Genomic DNA, 21,772 nt, shown 5'->3' on the forward strand with positions numbered 1-21,772 from the left:
TACTGAGAATGTGCAGAGCAGGGTGAGAGCGTTACTGGATTGTAAACAGTGTAGGCACCTATTTTTTATGTTTTACATAGCTATACCTACACTTGGAGCCAGCCTGAAGTGATCTATTAGGACTTAATTTTCTGACTAAAGTTCCACTTTAAGGTGCTATTGGTAGGACTTAAATTGTGTTCTGCTCCTTCTGAAGTTTCTGCTATCTTAGCCTCCCTTATCACACAGCCCCCTGATTGCTGGTCCCCATTTCCGTTGTAAGGGTGTCTTCCTGGCTTTCAGGGTCCTGTGGAGCCCCTCTAGAGCCACCTCGCAGAGTACATGCTGCTTCCTGCACTGGACACCTGCAGTCAGCCAAGAGGAATAGAAACAATAATGTCCTGACAGGTTCACATATGCACAGGCGCTAGGATTGATGGGACATGTACCCCAATATGCTGGGGCTTTAGAACTACTTAGGTAAAGAGAACCTGTCCTCCATTCTCTGAAACTAAACATTTTTGTAAAAGGCTGCTTTTACTTCCCTTGTCCAGAAAAGTGTCTGAAGTTGTTTTTTGTTTGCAGTTTGTTAGTGAGGCCTGTGACTGTGGCTTTAAGTCCTTCCAACCTGTCCAATGAAAGTACATTGTTGGCTATTAAAGCCGCTCTCATTGGGCAGAGGATCAATATTGGGCTTTGCTGAAGAAGTGGCTTTAGACCACTTTTAGTAAACAGCAAGACAAAGGGGTTGATTTACTGAAACTGGAGAGTGCAACATCTGGTGCAGCTCTGCATAGAAACCAATCAGCTTCCCGATGTTTTTGTCAAAGCTGAACAAACTGAAGTTAGAAGCTGATCGGCTACCATGCAGAGCTTCACCAGATTTTGTACTCTCCAGTTTTAGCAAACCAACCCCACAATGATCAGTGTCTCCAGATATACAGGTGGTTGAAATTATATGTACTTTTCCTGTTACACTCACTGTGGAGGGGTTAATCCTCCACATTGTGTAAAAAAGCTGTTTGATCCAGTCTTCTCTGTTCCTCCCCTTCTTTTACTGTCCTCATTCCATCTGCTATATACTGCTGATGAGAAAAGGTATTTAACAGTTTATATTTACTAAAATAATGTCATTTCCATGTTTTGTGCACTGCGGAAGACCGGATATAGTGAATGCGGGGTCCTGGGTTTAGTAACACTTTAAGGTCAATTACTCAGACATTCTAATGTTACCACAACTTAATAGATGACTGATAGATTCTACGTGTTTCTTGTTGCTGCTTTGTATACCTTACCTTGCAGTTGAACTGGCTGATTTCATGCTGTCATCTCCCATGATCTTTATGTATATATTTTTAAATCAAACAGGACAGAGAATTGATTGCTCCATTTCCATTGCCTTTACAAATTATTGGAAGCAAATATGATATATTTCAGGTAAGCTTTGTAATATAATGTGAGATGCTTTGGTGACTATTCTTTAAAGCTTGCCATAAATAGTTCCTTTTTTTTTTTTGTTTCTTTGTTTTGTTTTTTCTTTCCGCCAGCTGTTGGAATGAAAAAAAAAACTGACAGATTCCCCCATTCTGGAGGAATCTTCCCACCAGGACACTGTATTCTGATAGTAGAAGCTGCTACTGTCAAAATACACTGATCAGAGGAGTTGTTGATTCTAACATGTCTCTTTAACAGAAGTCAGTTAAACAGCCGACTAATGTTAAGCAGGGGAGTCCACAACCTGATCAGAATTTGGCAGGTCCAGCAGAGACCCACTGAATTTCGATCAGTGTGTGACTAGCTTAGAGGGCTTAAGAGAGGTATTCCACTCACTATTAGAGATTTTCTCTTACTTCCTATTTTATTTTCAGAACATGAACTGAAAGTATATCTCCCCAATGGTACACAGACAGAAAAAATAACCTGGCAGGTGTTTTAACCTTTCCATATTCTATTTAAAACGTAAAGTTTTAGTTATGCATACACTTTAATAGAAACAAATGGCCACACAGAGAGATTTATTTAGCTGGTTCTGGTTCTAATTGTTCTATTTTCCTCCTCATTTCCTGACCCAGTGACAGTCTGTTACCAAGAGAGGAAATGATGGTACTGAGGGATCAGCAACACTTTCTGTTGTCCAGTGGAGAAGGTTCAGAGCCTTTGATGCTTTCTTTGGCTTCCTGTACTGATGACACACTATACCCCACATTTAATGATTTAAAGTAAAGCTGGCCATCGACCTTCTGCTGATTCAGCAAAATTCAATATTTGTATGGTCAGCTTTACTCTTCTCTTCTGGTAGTATAAAGTGAATTACTTTATGTGAATGTGTTTTTTTTTCTTTGATCTAATTGCATATTATCGAATGAGACTGGTGGGGGGCGGAGCCTGAGTATGGCGGCGGAGGAGAGCTCAATGTAGGAGCTCTCGGACGGAGCTCCATGTCCTGACCTCCCCAGGTCCCCTGTGATCCCCCCGAGATATGTAGATAGCCTGGTGGCTTGCCTCTTACCCTGGCCTGGCGGCTCCCCGGGACGGAAAGCGGAGGTGTGCGGGGGGAGAGTGGAGAGTGGCTGGTGAATAGCGGTGAGAGAGCGGTTGGATGCTGGGAAGTCGGCGCGAGCACGTGACCGACCGCAAAGCACGCCTGGGAGTTCGGGAAGCCGGCCGGCCGGCGTTCTGCGGTGAGAGAGCAGAAAGGTCCTGTCGGCTGGGGATCGGTGCATTCTCCCTCTATTCCCCCGAGACCCCCAGGGCATAAAGCAAGATAAGAAGATATTCACTGAGCCCTGGTAAACTGAAGATCAAAGAGACTCTGGAGGGTCCCCCCCCCCCCTTCTCCTTGAATAAAGACCTTATGTGACCTGAAGGAGAGAGCAAACAGCGGGGCCACTGGAGGAAACATACGAGGAGGGTGAGTGACTTTAAGTTGAAATCTTCTATACCCTAACTGTGATGCATTACATGGCTCCCTAAAGGGTAGCAGGGGGTAAGTGACTGCAAAAAAGGTGGAAAAGATTTGAGGACAGAACAGCCCAAAAAGACCAGCCGGGGAATAGTGCAGAGACTAGTATACAAGACCTTTGATTCTCTATCCCCCCTAAATCCAGGAATTTTAAAATAGAAGAGCAAAGAACAAAAGATACAGAGAAAATGAAAAATAAAAGTGTAAAAGGAAGTGGGCTTAAAGGGTCCCAGACTGGTACAATTAAAAAATATACCTCCCAAGGAAACGTAACCCCAGAAAGATCCCAGAATAGGACTGAAAGAGGAGAAGCTGATTTCAGCATGGAAAATAGCCCTAGAGTATCATTAGGCCTGGACACCAGCAATCAGCAAGCATTAGGAAATACAGAGACGGAAAAAGATCTACAAATACCTAATAAAAAAGAAATGGCAGAAATGTTTAAAGAACTGGAGAAAACAATAAAACAAGAAATGGTAAATATCCGAAGTGACCTGGGACACCTGCTGGTGAGAGTGGAGGAAACGGAGGAGAAAGTTAAAAATCAGACCCAGGCTATCTCTGAGCTTGAAAAAGTAATAATTAGCATAGGGAAAGCCCAAGAAAAATTGAAATATAAAGCTGAGATACAAGAAAATAGAGACAGGAGGAGAAACATCATGATACGTGGGGCCCCAGAGAACTCTAAGGGAGAAAACCTGCAAGAAGTGGTTTGTAAAATATTAAATATTATAACAGACAGCACTGAAATGGAAAAGTCTAAAATAGAAGGAATTTTCAGAAAAGGAAACATCCAGAGATACCTGGGGAAAGAAAACCCGAGAGACATTATAGTTAAATTTTATGAGTTTCGAGATAAAGAAAAAATTTGGAAGAAGATCAAAGGGAAACCAGCTATTAAGTATGAAGGTGGCGACATACAGATATATGCGGACTTGGCCCCAGAGACTCTGTGGAGAAGGAGAACTTTGAGGCCCCTATTGGAAAGGTTAAAAGAATATAATGTGCAATACAGATGGGGGTCTCCTGAATGTTTAATAGGATGGAAAAACGGGGTTACGGCGCACCTCAGGTTCCCAGAAGATCTGAAACATTTTTGTGACAGTTTAAAAATACAAAGAATGGAGATTCCAGGCTGGGAAGAAGATCAATGGGAATTTAGAATGAAGAGAAAAGAGGATTGGCAACTTGTGGGGGGGAGGGGGCGGGGGGAGAGGGGGAGGGGGAGAGAGGTGGTGGAGGGAAGATAAGGCTGGGTTTTTTTTTTTTTTTTTTTTTTTTTGTCTTTCCTCTACACTGGTCAGCCCTCACCCTACTGCCCCTGCCTTACGGTGCTGGAGATGAACCTAGGAGGGACCAGGGGAGCTATGAGGAGGTCGGACAAGGGGAAGGTCGTCCATGCCCAGAGTTTTTAGCCCAAGGACTAGATCAAAAGTGGAAGTTTCTTCCATAAATGATCAATAGGCAAAAGATGGGCCTAAAAAGAGGGGGGGGGAAGGGGGTGGGGGGGAGGGGGAAGTTGGGGGGGGTGGGTAAGTGGGGAGGGGGGGTATTTTTCCTGCAAAAAAATACAAAAGCAAGTGAGAAGGGAGAAGAAGGGGAAGAGAAGATTTATGGAAGATGGAAGAGATTCAGTTTATAACATATAACGTAAATGGGTTGAACTCCCCTGGGAAAAGATTTAGACTGTTTAAAGAATTACATCATAGAGCAGCCTCAGTAGTATTCCTACAGGAGACACATCTTGAGATAGAATCGAACGTTAGGCTGAGATCCAGAAATCACCCAACATGGTATTATGCTGATTCCCCGGTTAAGAGAGCGAAGGGTGTTGCAATAGGTATGGCAAAGAATACTAGGTTTGAGCTGGACGATAGAATGACAGACCCAGAGGGGAGATTCTTGTTCTTAAAGGGAAAACTACAGGAGATCGAATGTACATTGGCCAATATTTATTGTCCTAATAAAAGTCCAGAGATATATCTGAAAAAAGTGCTGAGGAAGTTGACGGACTTTAAAAAAGGCTGTTTGATTCTCGCAGGGGATTTTAATTTTTGTATGGATCCACAAAAAGATGCTACCTCCCATGCACAGAGAGAAGGAAGTAGGGCTCTGAAACTCTTGAAGAAAGAACTACATATAAGCCAATTAGTAGACGCCTGGAGAATTACACACATGCAAGATAGAGATTATACCTTTTTTTCAAACATGCATAAGAGGTATTCAAGATTAGACCACATATTAATAGAACATCAATTAATCGACCACCTAGTTCAAATTGAAATAGAGACAATCTCTTTATCGGATCATGCCCCAGTCAGAATGAAATTGGAATGGGGGAAGGGGAAAACAAGAGGGCTGGGATGGAAACTTAATGAGACACTATTAGTAGATAACGAAATAGCCCAGAAAATAGGGGAAGAGATTGAACGGTATTTCCAGGAAAATGAGACAGGTGATGTGTCCATAGCTACAGTGTGGGAATCTCATAAGGCATACATAAGAGGAATATTGATAGCGATTGGGGCAAGAAAGAAAAAAGAAAGAAGAGAGAAAATGAGCAGACTCTTAGAAGAAATAAGTAAGCTAGAACAACAACACAAGAATAGAATAATAAAAGAAATAGAGTTGAAGTTAAAAAAAAAGAAAGAAGAATTGGAAGGTGTAATAGAAGAGGAGAGGAGAAAAGCATATAATAGGGTTTTGAGTGAGAGATATAGATGGGGAGAAAGACCGGGAAAATACTTGATGAGGGCCCTAAGGAAAAAGAAAAATAGAAATTATATAGAAAAAATAAAAGACGCTAAGGGGAACCTGAAACACTCAAATAGAGAAATCACCAAAGTTTTTATGGAATATTATAGAGATCTGTATAATATAAATCCCCTGCGGGAATCTGAAAATATAGAAAGTGAGAAGAACCATAAGAGAAAGAAATATATAGAGAAGGCTGGGTTACTAAAATTAAGCGAAGTCCAAATGAACTCCCTGGATGCAGATATCTCACAAGAGGAAATAAAATTAGCTCTGAAGGGTACAGTGTCTGGGAAAAGTCCAGGTCCAGATGGTTATACTGTGAGATATTATAAAAAATATAGTGAAATCTTAGTACCAAAACTTAGAAAATATATGAATGCATTAGGTGGAGAGATGGAAATAAGAAAAGAATCGCTACAAGCTCAAATGGTGCTTATCCAAAAAGAGGGAAAAGATGCTACACAGGGTTCGAACTATAGACCTATCTCATTATTAAACACTGACACTAAGCTATACGCAAAGGTCTTGGCAAATAGATTGAAAGAGCTAATGCCGGAATGGATACATCAGGACCAGGTGGGCTTCGTTCCCGGGAGGGAGGGTAGAGATAATGGGCTACGATCATTGATGCTGATCCAAAAAAGTAAAAAGGGAAAAGAACCGGTGATTCTACTCTCTATAGACGCTGAAAAAGCGTTTGATAGAGTGAATTGGAGATTCATGATGGATACGTTGGAAGTCATGGGAATTGGGCCCAAGATGAGAGAGTGGATAGGAAAGTTGTATAGATACCCCTCTGCAGTTGTTGTGGTGAACGGGGAGAGGTCAGAACCCATTGAGATGTCAAACGGTACAAGACAGGGATGTCCACTGTCCCCATTGTTGTATGTTGTATTACTGGAACCACTTCTGTCAACAATACGGCTAAATAGAGATATAAAGGGAATTCAGATAGGGGACACGGAACATAAAGTCGCCGCTTTTGCTGACGACTTGCTGTTCTACGTGAGAAACCCCAGGATGACACTGCCAAACCTAATGAAGCTATTGAAGGAGTATGGAGAATTGTCAAATTTAAAGATAAATCCAACAAAAACGGAGATTCTAAATATAAATATTTCAAAAAATGAAAAAGAAAAAATACAAAAGGAATTTCCCTTTAAATGGAAAGATAGAGATATAAAATACTTAGGAGTAAATCTCACAGCTTCATATAAACACCTTTACAAATTAAACTATATTTCACTGATTAATGAGATTAGAGAGGAGCTAAAAATATTGCAAGAGGGAACCCCGACATTGATAGGTCGTATTAACCTAGTAAAAATGATAATAGTACCAAAAATCATGTATAGATATCAAATGATACCAATTAAACTCCCAGAGACCTTTTTTAAGTTAATTAAGAAACTGATAACAAAATACATATGGAGGAATAAAAAACCAAGATTGTCATATGAGTTGTTGAGTAGGAGGAAAGAAAGGGGTGGTTTAGGGCTTCCAGATTTTAAAAGATACTATAAAGCTGTAATATTGGCTAGAACTATAGACTGGATACAGAACTATAAAAAAAGTTGGGTGAGGATAGAGAATGAACTTAGTGGAATAGATTTGGGTAAAGTGATATGGATACCAACACAGTATAGGGGCCTAAATGATAATGTAAATACATACACTTTGAATGTTTTAAAAATTTGGGATAACTTACACAAAAGTTTGAAATGGTCTTTTAATTCAACACTAATTTCACTAAAAAACACGGAGTTTTTCCCCCCTGGTAGAGAAGAAATAGGAGGTAGGTGGTTTAAAAAGGAAGAGGTTCAATTAAGAGATATTTTGGTGGGGGATAAAATAGGATCATTTGAGGAATTGAAAAAAAAAGAGGGTGAGATTTTCACTAAATTAGACAAGTGGCGGTATTTTCAATTGAAGAGTTTTGTTGGAAGCTTGCCAAAACCTTTAAGGACAAGAGACAATTGGAACTTGTTTGAAAAGGTTTTGGGCACACAAGGTGACGGGAAACACGGGATTGCTAAGGTATATAAAATACTCACAGAACTAGATATAAATACAAAGCCAACATATATAATAAAATGGGAAACTGACATGGGAAGTGTGATAGATGAGGAGAAGCAGAGGAGAATATATAGATTAACCCACGAAAACATCTCTATGAGAGAAGTAGAGATGAACTATAAGTGTTTGACAAGATGGCACATTACACCAATTGTTGAAAATAAGATGTGTAAAGAGAGTTCACCGTGGTGCTGGAGGGGATGTGGTGAAATGGGTACAACATATCACATATGGTGGGGTTGCCCAAAAATTCAGTTATACTGGAAGACAATAACCCACTTGATAAGGAAAATAACAGAAATAGATATTGGATTAGACCCAGAAGTGTGTATTTTACATAACATGGACATATCAGTCAATAAATATAAAAAATCAGGGATATGGTGCTACATTAATGCTGCAAAAGCTCTGATACCCAGGTTTTGGAAGCAAATAGAAGTACCGAGGGTAGAAGACTGGGTAGAAGAAGTTGAGCAGATTAAAAAGATGGAAAGGTTGTGCCATGTCCAGGAAGATAGGATGGAGATTTATAATAGGAAATGGGAGAATTGGGAAAAAGCTAAGTTATATACGAAATATAGGAAAGATTAAAGAAAATAATAGGAAAACTGCACTTGCTGAGATAAAATGATGCAGAGAAAAGGAAAAGTAGGAAGATGGGATTTGGGAGAGGGTGGTGGAGGGGGGGGAGAAATTTGGAATAAAGTAAATAAAGTAGAAATGTTGGATACTATGGTGTATAGATATATTTGTATGTTTGTATATCATGATGTTGAAAAGTATTTAAAATGAAAATCAATAAATATTTAAATTATAATTGCATATTATCTACTCATTCTAGGATCTCGAATCTGAAAAACGAAAAATTATATGCAAAACTCTTCGATTTGTATCCCATTTTTATGGAGCCTCTCTTTTGGTTTGTATTGCAAACTGATTTACAGATTTAAAGTGTCATTAAACCCAGATTATGAAAAACTGTCAGTGTGCATACTCACAAAGCCACCCAAGCATTTGTTTTGTGTAGATTGAAATATACCTGGTCAATCCTGCCTTCAGCTGTCCCTCCCATCTTCTGTGTCCCCATTGCAGGCTGAGATTGTGTAGACCAGCTGGTGTCCTCTACTGAGCATGCTTATATTTCAGTTACTTTCTAAGCTCTTCATTTGCTACTTTTTCTTTTCTGTGCAGCCCACATCACTGTAGAGTCACACATGTGGGTGTAGACACAGTGGTCAATTACACTCCCTTCCCTTCCTCCTCCATGTCCTCCTATTTCTAAACCCCATGGGGGGGGGGGGGATATAGTATACTGATTGATTACAATCACTAAGAAACTCACAAAAACACTTAGTTTTAATATAAATCTGTATTAAGTAAATCAAATGTAATTGCTAATAAAGTAAAAAAAGAACATTGGATGCAGATGCCATCTGACCAAAATGAAAGCTAATGTCAGTCATCTTTGTCTCCACTTACACCACATTAATGCACAAAAAAATACACATTCGATGTTCAATAAAGAGTTATAGGGAGCTATCAAATAGTTTTTTGAGATTTATAATTTAATCTAAATAGCTCTTCTGAAGCTGACACAGCACCAAAAAATAACAAAATACAGGGGCATGATATGTATGATTTATGTGAGTGAACTATGGCAAATAACACGTTTCTGTTTAGTATCACATTAAGAACATGTTAGATAATTTGCTATACTCACTATTCACTCCAGCTCTGCGCTGTCCCAGAGCTCCATGCCAATTACTTTTATCTTTGGCCAGGCTGCTTCCTGGGACCAATCTCCAGCCATTTTATTTGGCATAGTAGCCAGCAATGATCATTGTGTTCTTTCAGCAGGGAATGCTCCCCGCCGGCAAAACACAATAACTTTGGGAGCGAAATCAAGCGATTTTCTTTCCTGCAACCTGTGGTGGAAGGAAATAAAATTGTATAGTCTATGGCAGTGTTTTTCAACCTTTTTTGTGCAAAGGCACACTTTTTTCATGAAAAAAATCACGAGGCACACCACCTCAATGCATAGTAATTCATCCCCCCTATAGTAATTCATCCCCCATAGTAATTCATCCCCCATATTAATTCATCCCCCATATTAAGTCCCCAAGCCCCCCCTGTGTCAATTCACTTACCTTTGCTCCGCGCGTTCCTCTCGCCGTTCCGGTGTAGCATGAAAATCTGTCTCCTATGAGGATCTGTCCCCCTCGACGTATCTGCGCATGTGCCAGTTTCAGGCATTAGCAACCGATCGGCGATCTCCGGCACATGCGCAGATACGTCGAGGGGGACAGATCATCCTGACAGTATCACGCTCCGCGGGCCGGATTAAAAGGTCCGCCGGGCCGTAGTTTGCCCATTGCTGTTCTAATGATTAGTCTATTTGTGAGCCGAGGCCACATGTTACGGATGAAATTGCAATTTTTCCCACGGCACACCAGACAATATCTCACGGCACACTAGTGTGCCGCGGCACAGTGGTTGAAAAACGCTGGTCTATGGCTTGCTTTATTCCTCATATTAAAGCCCAGCTCCAACCTTAGGCAAGGATTAGAACTGTGATCAGTTTGGGGAGAATTCCCCTCATTTCCTATTTACCTAATAGTAGTCAGACATGACAGGAAATCTACCTGAACGGGGGGACACTGCAGTAAAAGGGTATCTAGTAGAATAAGGACTAGCTAGAACCTATTTTTTTTAAGGAGTTTTTTTCTCTGTTCCTGTCCAGTTGATAGGAGTCTGACAGGGTAGAAATTAAAGGGAAATGTCCTCACTGGGAACACAGACAGTAATTAAAGGGAATCCCCACGCTATCCAAAAAAAAATAAAGTTTGACTGAAGCTTGACTTTTATGTTTAATCTGAAGAATGTTAATATTAGGAGCTGACAGTAGGGAATTTCTAATTAAATTGGTGATATAGAAACTTTCACAGGATGATATCTATTCTTTTTCAGTTCACCAGCAAGTCTGAATCCCATAAAGGAGTTATGCGTTTGTTTGTGAATCACTTGGCCTTTGGACAAGATAAAAGGTATAGAAACAAAGCATTACAAAAGAATATATCCAGTATGTACAATTGGTGTTTGTAGTTTTTTTTATTTTTATTTGGTATTTGTATTTTAGCCATGTGGTTATGAGATATTGCCTATAAATATTTTATATCTACCACTTACATCCAGCAGATAGGGAATCTAGGCTAATATAGTCTGTGTAATGATGTTTTGTTAAAAGCCTTAATAGCCCCTGTAATTCCATCTGCCGCCGTTCACACACAACTGAATGAGACAGAGAAGAGTTACTTATCCTTTGTATGGCCCCATGTGAAATTTCAGATAGAGAAAAGTCAAAAAGTGAGCATCCAGTGTGCTCTGCAATATAAGTGCCATGAAAGCATTAAAGGAGATACACTATATTGCAAAAAGTATTGGTCGGCCTGCCTTTACACACACATGAACTTTAATGGCATCCCAGTCTTAGTCCGTAGGGTTCAGTATTGAGTTGGCCCCGCCCTTTGCTGCTATAACAGTTTCAACTCTTCTGGGAAGGCTGTCCACAAGGTTTAGGAGGGTGTCTATGGGAAGGTTTGACCATTCTTCCAGAAGCAAATCTGTGAGCTCAGGCACTGATGTCTGTTGAAGCTGTTATAGCTGCAAAGGGCGGACCAACTCAAGATTGAACCCTGCAGACTAAGACTGGGAGGCCATTAAAGCCCATGTGTGTGTGTAAAGGCAGGCGTCCCAATACTTATGGCAATATAGTGTGTGTATATATGTTTGGGGGTTCTAAGTCATTTTTTGGAGAAAAAAAATGCTAATGTTTCCAAATATAAGAAAAAGGTCAGAACTGGGCTGGACAGGAACTAGTTAAAGTAGAACTTCAGCTTCCATTTTAAGCTTGTGCTGAGTGACTCCCATCTCTGCTGTCGGCACATAGTGCTGTTTTCGTCTTTCAAATTCCCCAGTACTTACCTGAAAAATCTATTTTTGGGTGTAAAATATTTTGTTATTTGTGATACAAATGTGTGTGCTGAAATTACTATTATGAAAAGCCTCGCAACAACAACTACTAAGCCCATTTTCAGAAATTGTAACTGGCTATATATGGCAGTTTATTTACTTAAAGCGGAGCTCTACCTAAAAGGGCAAGTTCCGCTTTATGTACTGGTCCCCGCTCCCCTTGAGGAATTTGCACCTTTGGGGAGCTGGAGGGGGAAGCAGGAACCTGATTTTGACAGGTACCCGCTCCCACTTCAACTGCGATCACCTTGGCATTCGGAAGCGGAAGTTGTCCCCCCTCTCGCACATGTGTAATAGGCAGCCGGCTGTGAAGCCACTGATGCTGGGTGGCGAGGACGACCAGTGAAACTAGCTGCAGTGAGGACACCGCTGTATCATGGGACAGGTAAGTGTCTGTTTTTTTAAAAGTCAGCAACTACAGTTTTTGTAGCTGCTGACTTTTATGTTTTTTAGCTTTGACTGGAGCTCCGCTTAAATGTGAGACTTCATGCCCAGGTTCTTAACCTAAACTTCACCGAAAGAAAGTGATCAAAAGGCAGCAGTAAATGCAAAGTAGAAATGGGTTTGAGATTTCTCTCCAGCAGAGCTAAATGTGTAAGTGCTTGGCTGCTCTCATATAATGGAACATCTGAGAAGGTTACAAGTTTAGCCTTGGGGAAATCCAACTGAGTCAGTATGGATTTTATCTGCAGAGCAATGAGAAAAAGCTTTAACGTGTTTAGTGTTTTTCCTGTTTGCCTGGTGGAACATAAAAGGGATTAAGAGGCAATAGTAAACTTTGAAGGATTGACTTCAGTCATTATGTTTCTATGTAACGCACTTCAGTTTGCCAAAAATGTACATCAGGCTAGAGGGTTGGCTATGAAGGGGAAGAATAGTCATAGAATACAAATGGGCAAAGGAGAATGAAGGTTCTTTTCAATGAGGAAATATTTGAGCATGTTGGTTCTTTTAGTATTTATTGGTAAGGTTTTTGTTTTTTTACAGTATTTGTAAGACTTGTGAAATGCTAAAGATTTGAATTGCTCAAACAGACCTCCAAGCCCCACCCCATTAAGGCCTCATTCACACAGGCTTACCTTTGTGTACACCCATGCAAAGGGCTGTCTTTGCCTGCACAAGATGTACAGAAGTTACATGCAGCTGCATCCATTGTAAGCTCGAAAGAGCAGGGCCCTCGATCCCCTCATGTTTTGCATTGTATTGGTATTGTTCTGTCACATGTTCTGTCCCCCTTTGTAATGTACAGCGCTGAGCGAACCATTGGCGCTTTATAAATACTGTATAATAATAATAATGTATGGCTGCCCTTTGTCACTACATTTAGCAAAGGGCTAAACAGAGATTTTGCTACAGAAGTCTATCAGATTTTTTTAATTCTCGCTGTGCTGAACAGAATGATGACATCTGATGGACTACTGTTGGAAACATCTTCCTTTTTCATCTGGCTGTTTACTGTTCTTACTACCGCAGCCTCAACATGATAAATGTATTTAATATTTCATTATTATTTTTCAGCAAACTTGTGTCAGTTGATCACAACAAGCCGCTGGTCATTCCAGCAGGAATGGATTCCTTCAGTCAGATTGGTGAGTTTGGTCATCACTCTTTTTACCTTCATTATAAAAAAGGTGTATTCTAAAGCAGCTAAATGTCTTCTGATATTTAGGATCACCCCCTGCATCCGATAGTGACCTGAGGCAGATTCACGTGCGCACCCCCATGGAGTTATGGAAGAAGATTTATGAAAGACATTTTCCTGCCATGGTAAATTGTATTTATTGAATACAAGTATTTGCATACTGTACATTCACATCAGTCCCTGCACTCAAGGAGCTTACAATCTAAGGTCCCTATCTTACGTGCATGCATATATGCCCTAAAGCCATTTAACTCACCAAAATGTCTTTAGAGTGAGGAAACTGGAATACTAAAAAGAAACCCAGTTAAGCACAGGGAGAACATGCAAACTCCATGCAGGTGATGCCCTGGTTGGAATTCAAAACTGAGGAGCCCAGTGCTGTAAGGCAGTAGTGCTAATCACTAAGCTATTGTGATTTTATCTATTTATATTTGTTGAATCTAGTTGTCAGACTTTTTATTAATAAAACCTATAGTAAATGTTTGCTGTTCCACAGGAGACAGCTTTTCAAGCTATTACTCAGTAGCTGTAACACTTTTGTGCCATTGATTTTCCTGCATGGTGGTGGGTGGAAAGTGTCTCTTCTGCCCTCTTTTTCTGAGAGTTTTGCAGCAGAAACATCTCACTGATCATGAAAATATTTCTCTGTAACAAAGCTGCTGTTATAAGTGAAACTTTGGTCCTTGGTGTGCATTTCATCTTGCATTTCCCTACAGCTTCTTTAGCGACATAACCACAGCAAAGTTGTAAATTTGTCCCTTTCTTATTCATTCCCAACAAGTTCTAATTCTTTTGTTGGGAGAGAAATAACTTTGATTTTGTAGCGGATGTGAATATGTATAGTTTTAGGTATTCAGATGTGTCATTTGAAATCATTTTTAATTGTTGAGTGTTTAGTAGTAAACAGTTTCTATAATTTGAAAGCGGAACTTCTCCCAAAAGGGGAAGTTCCACTTTTCTTCCTCGTCCTCTCCCACTCCTCTACCACTTTTGAACATATTTGCTTTTTGGGGGGAGTGGGTACCTGGGTTTGACAAGTACCCACACCCAGTTCTGATCGGATCGTCTAGGCAGTCTAATTGGAAGTTGCTCCCTCTTTGCCCTCAGCCTTCTGGAACACGTCACATGTCCAGAAGGACCATTCACAAAGTGCAGCGAAGCTTATGCATGCACACTGGGAAGCCGGCTGTGATTCTACATGGTGCCACAGTCCTCTTCCCTTAGTAAACATGCCAGCGCCATGGACCCGAAGACTGGCGAGGAACTGGCCAATGTGAGGACAGTGCTGGATCCCTGGACAGATAATTGTCCTTTTATTAAAAATCAGCAGCTACAGTATTTGTAGGTGCTGACTTTTATTTTTTTGGGGGGAGGGGGGGCTGAAGATCCTCTTTAACCTTAGAATTAACTTTGAAAGGTTAACAGCTGGATAAAAAGGAAATAAAAAAAAAGTTTCTAGTAATTTTTTGTGATATTACTTTTAAAGTGCAGCTAAACCCAAATAACAAATATGCAATATATTGCAGCTTATCAGTCCTTAGATGTGGCAGCTACGTTAGTTGTCTTTTTTTCATGCTTGTTTTCACTTTATCTCCACTTGGTCTTGCCAGTAACACACTTCCTGTGCTAAGGGGACTACGTTCACTCAGTAGAATGTATCTATGGAGGGGCAGTGTTCTATGGAGGAGCAAGGTTGACATCTTAGGCTGATTTTCTGATTTGGACTTCAAACACATCCCACTCTCCTTACTCCATTGCATAAAGGGGCTTTGCTTTGTAGTCCATAGAAGATAGCTGGGAAAGCTGATGATGTTGTTTGAGATGTCAGTTCAGTCCACAGGAAGTTACAAGGACACTAAATTTCATGAGATCAACAATTTTTCTGTACTAACAGAAAATGCACTTAGCTTTAAAAAGATAACTAATGCAGCTACCACAAAGACTGGCAAGCTGCAATATATTACATTATTTTTCTTAGTTTAAACATCCTTTAAATAATAAGTGCATACCTAGATATTTTCCCCAGAATATTGTCCTAATGTTTCTTAGTACAAGGATGCATTGGGGTTGATTTACTAAAACTGGAGAGTGCAAAATCTGGTGCAGCTCTGCATAAAAACCACTCCCCTTCTTCTTTTTTTTTTTTGTCAAAGCTTAATTGAACAAGCTGAAGTTAAAACCTGATTGGCCACCATGCACAGCTGCACCAGATTTTGCACTCTTTAGTTTTAGTAAATCCAACCTCATTTGTGTATAATATAATGTAGTGTAGTGGCAAAGCTAAAATCAAGGTTCCCCGTTCAGCTTATGAAAGCTTATTTTTCTTGCAACATCAGAACTTGTTCCAGATCAGTGACTTTTAAAGTATTGGAGCGATAGGATCAACAGGGTAACCAGGCAGTTAACATCTTCAAAAGGAGGGAATCAGCACTGGCAACCTCTCAATACAATTTTCCTTAATATGTCATACAGGCAATGTAGAGACAGATCGTTCAGCTGTGGAAATCTTTAAAAAAGTTAATCTATAAAAAAAATTAACAGTATTTCAAATGAAAAGTAAATGAAACAGGCAATCCTAAAATCAGTCATCTGACATTGCCCACTATGTATTATATTCAGGTCCCGAATAGCTTTGTACGAAGAAAAAATCTTTTTGGCTGGCCAGATCTGATTGTAGCCTTATCTACAATTATAGTGATTAGTTTTATTGCAGTTTTATAGTACAGTACAGTAATGTCATTTCGACATGTTTCCTGTGTTCAAGGCTGTGCACAATTAAGACACAAAACAAAAACCGTGCTAAAATATGAGTACATTTTTCAATTTTCTTGATAAAGATTTCTGTTGATGCCTGCATACAAAAGGTGATCAACCCCATGGGAGATCCTCATCACTGAATTACTTAAATTGGCTTGAAACACATTACTTATGACTCGGAATAGTAAATTGATTGATGCCTTTACAGTACATTTGGATTTAAAACAGAGCTAAAGGCACAGAATGATTGTTAATGTTTCTTGTTCCCTTTATACCCCTGTACCAAAGGTAAATGCTACCTACAACTGACATTACAAATAGAACTCAAGTTAACATAAAGAGGAATATGCTCAGGAAATGTAGTAATAATAATAATAATAATAATAAAAAACAATTTTTGCTGCAGTACTTGCCTTCAGTCAGGAACTGACACTTACAGTGCTTGGTTTCCACCACTAGATGTCACCATTCTTCCTGGTCAGCATCATTCATCTAACTTTCTGTGAGCTCAGGTTGTCACAGGCCCGCCCCCTAGGAGGATGTCTAAACACAGCCTGGGCTCACAGTACTCTGGGAATGAGTGACACTAACATATCATTTTGTGACCCAGTCTAAGAGAAGGACTGCCCACCACTGTTGCTGGGGGAAGAAAGGAAGGGTACCCGAGAGTACATTTAGGTTACAGACCCAGAACAAGCATGCTGTGAATAAGTGTCAGAAATGAAATGTCAAAAGCAGATGGAGAAAACATCAAAATACAAATTGTGTAACCAACCTTGTTGTCATCAACATATAGGGGTTTATTTACTAAAGCTGGAGAGTCCAAAATCAGACTCCCTTCTGCATAGAAACCAATCAGCTTCCAGGTTTCATTGCCAAAGCTTCATTGAACAAGCTGAGGTTAGAAGCTGATTGGTTTCTATGCAGAAAGGAGTCTGATTTTGGACTCTCCAGCTTTAGTAAATAAACCCCATAGTGTCTCATCCTTTTTTGTAAGGTGTAGTCCATTACAAAAGTGAGTAGAATGAATCTCTGTAACCATGTTTCTACATGTGCCTCTTATAGGCATGGGCAAACAATTATCACTGAATGGCCATCCCTCCTCACTATGGCAAAGCAGGTATGAACCAGGAGAAAGATGTTCAGCTCCTATGAAGGCCTCCTTCTGGCGTCATGGCACTGCCTGTCAGTTGCAAGACTTGGGAAGAGATGGTGCAGGGCTGTTCAACCTCTACCTACCGCAATAGATCACTGCTTTAGTGATCTATTACTTGCTTCCACACAACAATACATCACTTTTAGAAGTAATCTTTTGTTGCGAAATTGCGTAGGGGAGGCTGGATCACGTCTCAACCAACCGGATTCAAACATTCCCCCATGAAGAAAAAACATGGATAACATTTTAATCATCAAACTTGGTCGTTTATATTTTGAAATGGCTATCTGGGGTTCCCAAATTACATTAACAAAATAATTTTTCTCTTTTTTTTCCAACTATTTCTTCTTAGTAATTAAGTCTAGTAAGTAAACATACATATAATCAGATCCACTGCTAAATTAACCACTTGATGTCCAGGGCATGTATTTTTTTTAATTTTTTTTTTTTATTCTTGTTCAATATTTTTATTGTGCATTTCAAATGCAAAAATGGTACAAGGGTTGCATGAAGAAACTACCAATTACAGTTATCAAACAGAGTAGTTAGGACAGGTTTTTACATTTTTCATACACATATTAAAATCCAAAATTGTTTTGGTAGAAAATTACTTAGAACTCCCAAAGATTATATATTCTCTGAAAGCAGAGGCCCTGGAGAATAAAATGGTGGCTGTTCTACAATATTTGCATTTGCATTCTGCCATTTATCAAGGGGAAATTTTGAGAAAAATATACACCAAAATTTTAGTGCACACAAATTATTTGGTAAAATATAAAAGATGTGTCGAGTAAATAGATACCAAACATGGTCAAAATGGCGACAAATTACAGTACCTAAAAGTTTTCATAGGCGATGCTTTAAAAATCTTAACATGTTATTCAAAGAAATAAAAATGTGCAAAAACTTTGCGAATGAAAAATTATAAACTTTGTGTCTGGAAGAAATATATATATATTTAAATAAATAAAAATATTAGTAAAAATACAAATATTATAAAAAATCAATAAATTCACTGTTGCTACTTAAACCCCACTCATATATATACAATGATAAACTTTGTGTCTGGAAGAAATATATATATATTTAAATAAATAAAAATATTAGGAAAAATACAAATATTATAAAAAATCAATAAATTCACTGTTGCTACTTAAACCCCACTCATATATATACAAATAAATACCCAAACAACAAAACTATTTTTGTACATGTGGCAGTCAGCAATTGGGTAAAGAAAAATATTTTTTTGCTTATTTCTCACTATTTCGTTTTACAAAATATATCTAGACCTGCAAAAAAAAAACCCTATCTGTTCAGAAAAAATATGGAAGGAATCAAAACATCTTCAAAATGAAAGAAAAATGCTGAAGGGGATATAGGAAAAAATGTCACAGGGACTCAGGTAGTTAATCCTGTCCCCTTCCATCTTCCTTGTCTTACTATTGGTCGTTGAGACCACTTATTGTAGTATGGAGGTTTAGGTGGCGGAAGTTTCAAGGACATGTAGCCACTTTGAAGAACCTGTCACTTTACTAGCTTCAGCAAGTATGCAGGTGTACTTTACAACTAAATGTGTTTTTTTTTCTTTTCTGTAGAAAACAGATGATGTCAAAGATATAAAGGACCCAGCAAAAGATCCACAGTATGCAGAAAGGGATGTTGATGCTATGAGGATCCAAAAGGATCAGGTATGTGTCTGTGTAACCTTATGTAAGTTTCTGTGAGAGGTAACTATCGGTCATCTGCAGTTATCTATATAGCCATGTACAGGACTGGAAATAATTGTTTCACAGCTGAGGTTGTCTTATCGACCAAAGATAAACTGTGTAATAGTTTACATGCCATGAACCTGTGTCTCAAATACATTTCTGAAAGATTGTAAAAAGGGAAACATGCTACGGGTAACGGCAAGAGGGACAGAAAATTTTTTATGTTTTTTTAAAAAAGCATCCCTGTCCATTAAGATGTGGCTGCTGTGTGTTCATTCCTGTTAGCAAATACTAAGCTAGTATATGGAGGAAAAGAGTTAATTAAAGAGGTAAAGATTGCAGTTAAATTAAATTGAGATTAAAGATGATTACATGGGAGAAGGGAGGATGAGGATACCTTTTTACACATAGGGAAATGTGAACTGGTAGGACCCTTGATGATCCATTATAGCTATCAAATATGGACACAATAGGGGAAAATTTGATGGGCTATATATGTAGCGTTTTTCGTTTACCTGACCATATCAAAAATACTGTGGTATTTTATAACCAAACTTAAACTAAAATGTCAAACAGATTTGATCATTGGTTCCTTCCCCTTGCAGTTGTTCTACCAAGAACAGCTATAATTGTTCTGATTGTAGAAATAACAATAGTTGTACGGAAACAAGAAAGAGCTTTTTAATGTTATTTAGCATATATTAATGTACGCTTTCCAAAATGATCAGTTGTGCATTATGTCATCACCTGTGGACTGTCAAAGTACCACCCGCACTTTTAAAAGTTAACATTTTCTCATGATGGTCTTCAAACATCCTTTGTTGCAGCTGTGCATACGTTTCTATTTTGTATCATGTGATAGTGTCACTTTGTGTGGGTTCTTTAATTTTGTGGATTGCATCAGGACTAGCAGACAATTTAGAAAAGAACATTAATTCTTGACTGGTTGCTTGCTATTGTACTAAAATCCAGTAGATGATTGATATTAGATTTATTGTTTAAAGTGGTTGTAAACCCCTGACATTTAATATGAACGAAACATATCCCTCTATAGTGTGTATTAGTTTCAGTTCAGACCATTAACACGCCGGTCACACCGGGTGCGACTTGCCATGCGATTTGGCATGTCATGTGTGTTGCAAATCTCATGGCAAGTCTCACCCTATTGTCCACAATTAAAGCAGTCATATCGGTGCAATTCTGGCTCGGCGCATGCACTACTTCAGCTGCGACTTGCATAGACATCTGGGCAGATATCTTGCAAGTCGCGCCTCAAGTCAGAATGTCATCTGACTTCACTGAAAGTCGCACGATTTCAAAGTCGGATCGCCCCGAACCTGCATGTCATTTCTGCCTGATGCCTCATTCCTCTGCTGTCAGCATGAGTCACTTTTGACAAGTTTTCCTGACAGCAAGAGGTAAAAAGGTGATGGCAGCTCCAGCATACAGACTGTGATTGACAACCTTAGCTCTGTTCTTGTATGCTGTGTGAAGGGGGGGAGGGGTATGTTCTTTCCCTCCAATCGGCTCTGACTGAGCTCTGCATAGTATGATGTCAGTTTGCCATCCCCTGCTTTCTGAAGCTAAGGAATGCTATGTAAATTCTGAATTTTGAACAACAATACAGAAGAAATGGCTGCAAATAGACAGGTACAACTTATGTAGGAGCATTTGTTTCATCTCTGTGTATCACCTGAGGCCAGTCACTTTACTAGGTACATGTAAGGGTTTACAATCACTTCAATACATTCCCAATTCCACAAAATTTGGGATGCGGTGCAAAATCTACATAAAAACAGAATGCAGTGATTTTCAAATCTCATAAACCCATATTTTATTCACAATAGAAAACATATTATTATTATTATTATTCAGTATTTATAAAGCGCCAATAGTTCACTCAGCGCTGTACATTATAAAGGGGGACAGAACATGTGACAGAACAATACCAATACAATGCAAAACATGAGGGGATTGAGGGCCCTGCTCTTTCGAGCTTACAATCTGTAAACTGAGAAAATGTACCATTTTAAGAAAATTTTTTAAACTGATGGCAGCAAAACGTCTCCGAAAAGTTGGGGCATGGCCTGAGTGGAGTCAGGCTGAAGCCATCTTGTTGATTCAGAGTACAACCCTAATTACAAAAAGTTGGGACAGGCCATGTTTACCATGGTGTAGCATGTCCTCTTCTTTTAACAACACTCTTGAAATGTCTGGGAACTGAGGAGACCAGTTGCTGGCATTTTGGGAATGTTGTCCCATTCTTGCCCGATATAGGATTCCAACTGCTCAACAGTCCTGGATCTTCTTTGTTGGGTTTTTTGTTTTCAAGATGCGCAAAAATATTTTCAATGGGTGAAAGGTTTGGAATGCCTGGATTATCATGAATCAGCCGTTTGCTTGCTGTCATTTCTTCTACAATGCATGCTGGGAAATTATAGGTGCTTCAAAGTCGCATAAGAATTAATTCAAGGATTTGTGTTGTGCCTGCACTGAGCCTGGAGTGTCCATACAGTAACAAATACAAACACTAGATCCAGATACCCTCCTGTGACTGAGGCAGAGACAAAATAGAGTGTATCATCTAAAAAGTATCATTCTTTATTACAAATGCATCAAAGTAACAATAAAATAGACCAACAGGTCAATAAAACCATCTGACCATTGCATTCAATACAATGTAGGACTTTGCTGATGATACA

General features: G+C 39.2%; 1 protein-coding gene across 1 annotated transcript in view; it reads left to right on the forward strand.

Annotated features, from left to right (window-relative positions):
* The window catches only part of DYNC2LI1 (dynein cytoplasmic 2 light intermediate chain 1), a 60,832-nt gene that overhangs the window by 20,421 nt on the left and 18,639 nt on the right, over nucleotides 1–21,772 (forward strand). The window contains exons 7-12 of the mRNA XM_089677846.1: nucleotides 1,348–1,416; nucleotides 8,616–8,693; nucleotides 10,742–10,818; nucleotides 13,322–13,392; nucleotides 13,473–13,570; nucleotides 18,957–19,049. Of these exons, the coding sequence (XP_089533972.1) occupies nucleotides 1,348–1,416; nucleotides 8,616–8,693; nucleotides 10,742–10,818; nucleotides 13,322–13,392; nucleotides 13,473–13,570; nucleotides 18,957–19,049 (486 nt within the window). The remainder of the gene's footprint in view (nucleotides 1–1,347; nucleotides 1,417–8,615; nucleotides 8,694–10,741; nucleotides 10,819–13,321; nucleotides 13,393–13,472; nucleotides 13,571–18,956; nucleotides 19,050–21,772) is intronic.

This window comes from Staurois parvus, unplaced genomic scaffold (genome assembly GCF_062004578.1).
Source record: "Staurois parvus isolate SC_StPar_1 unplaced genomic scaffold, SC_StPar_1.0 ptg000192l, whole genome shotgun sequence".
NCBI lineage: Eukaryota > Metazoa > Chordata > Amphibia > Anura > Ranidae > Staurois > Staurois parvus.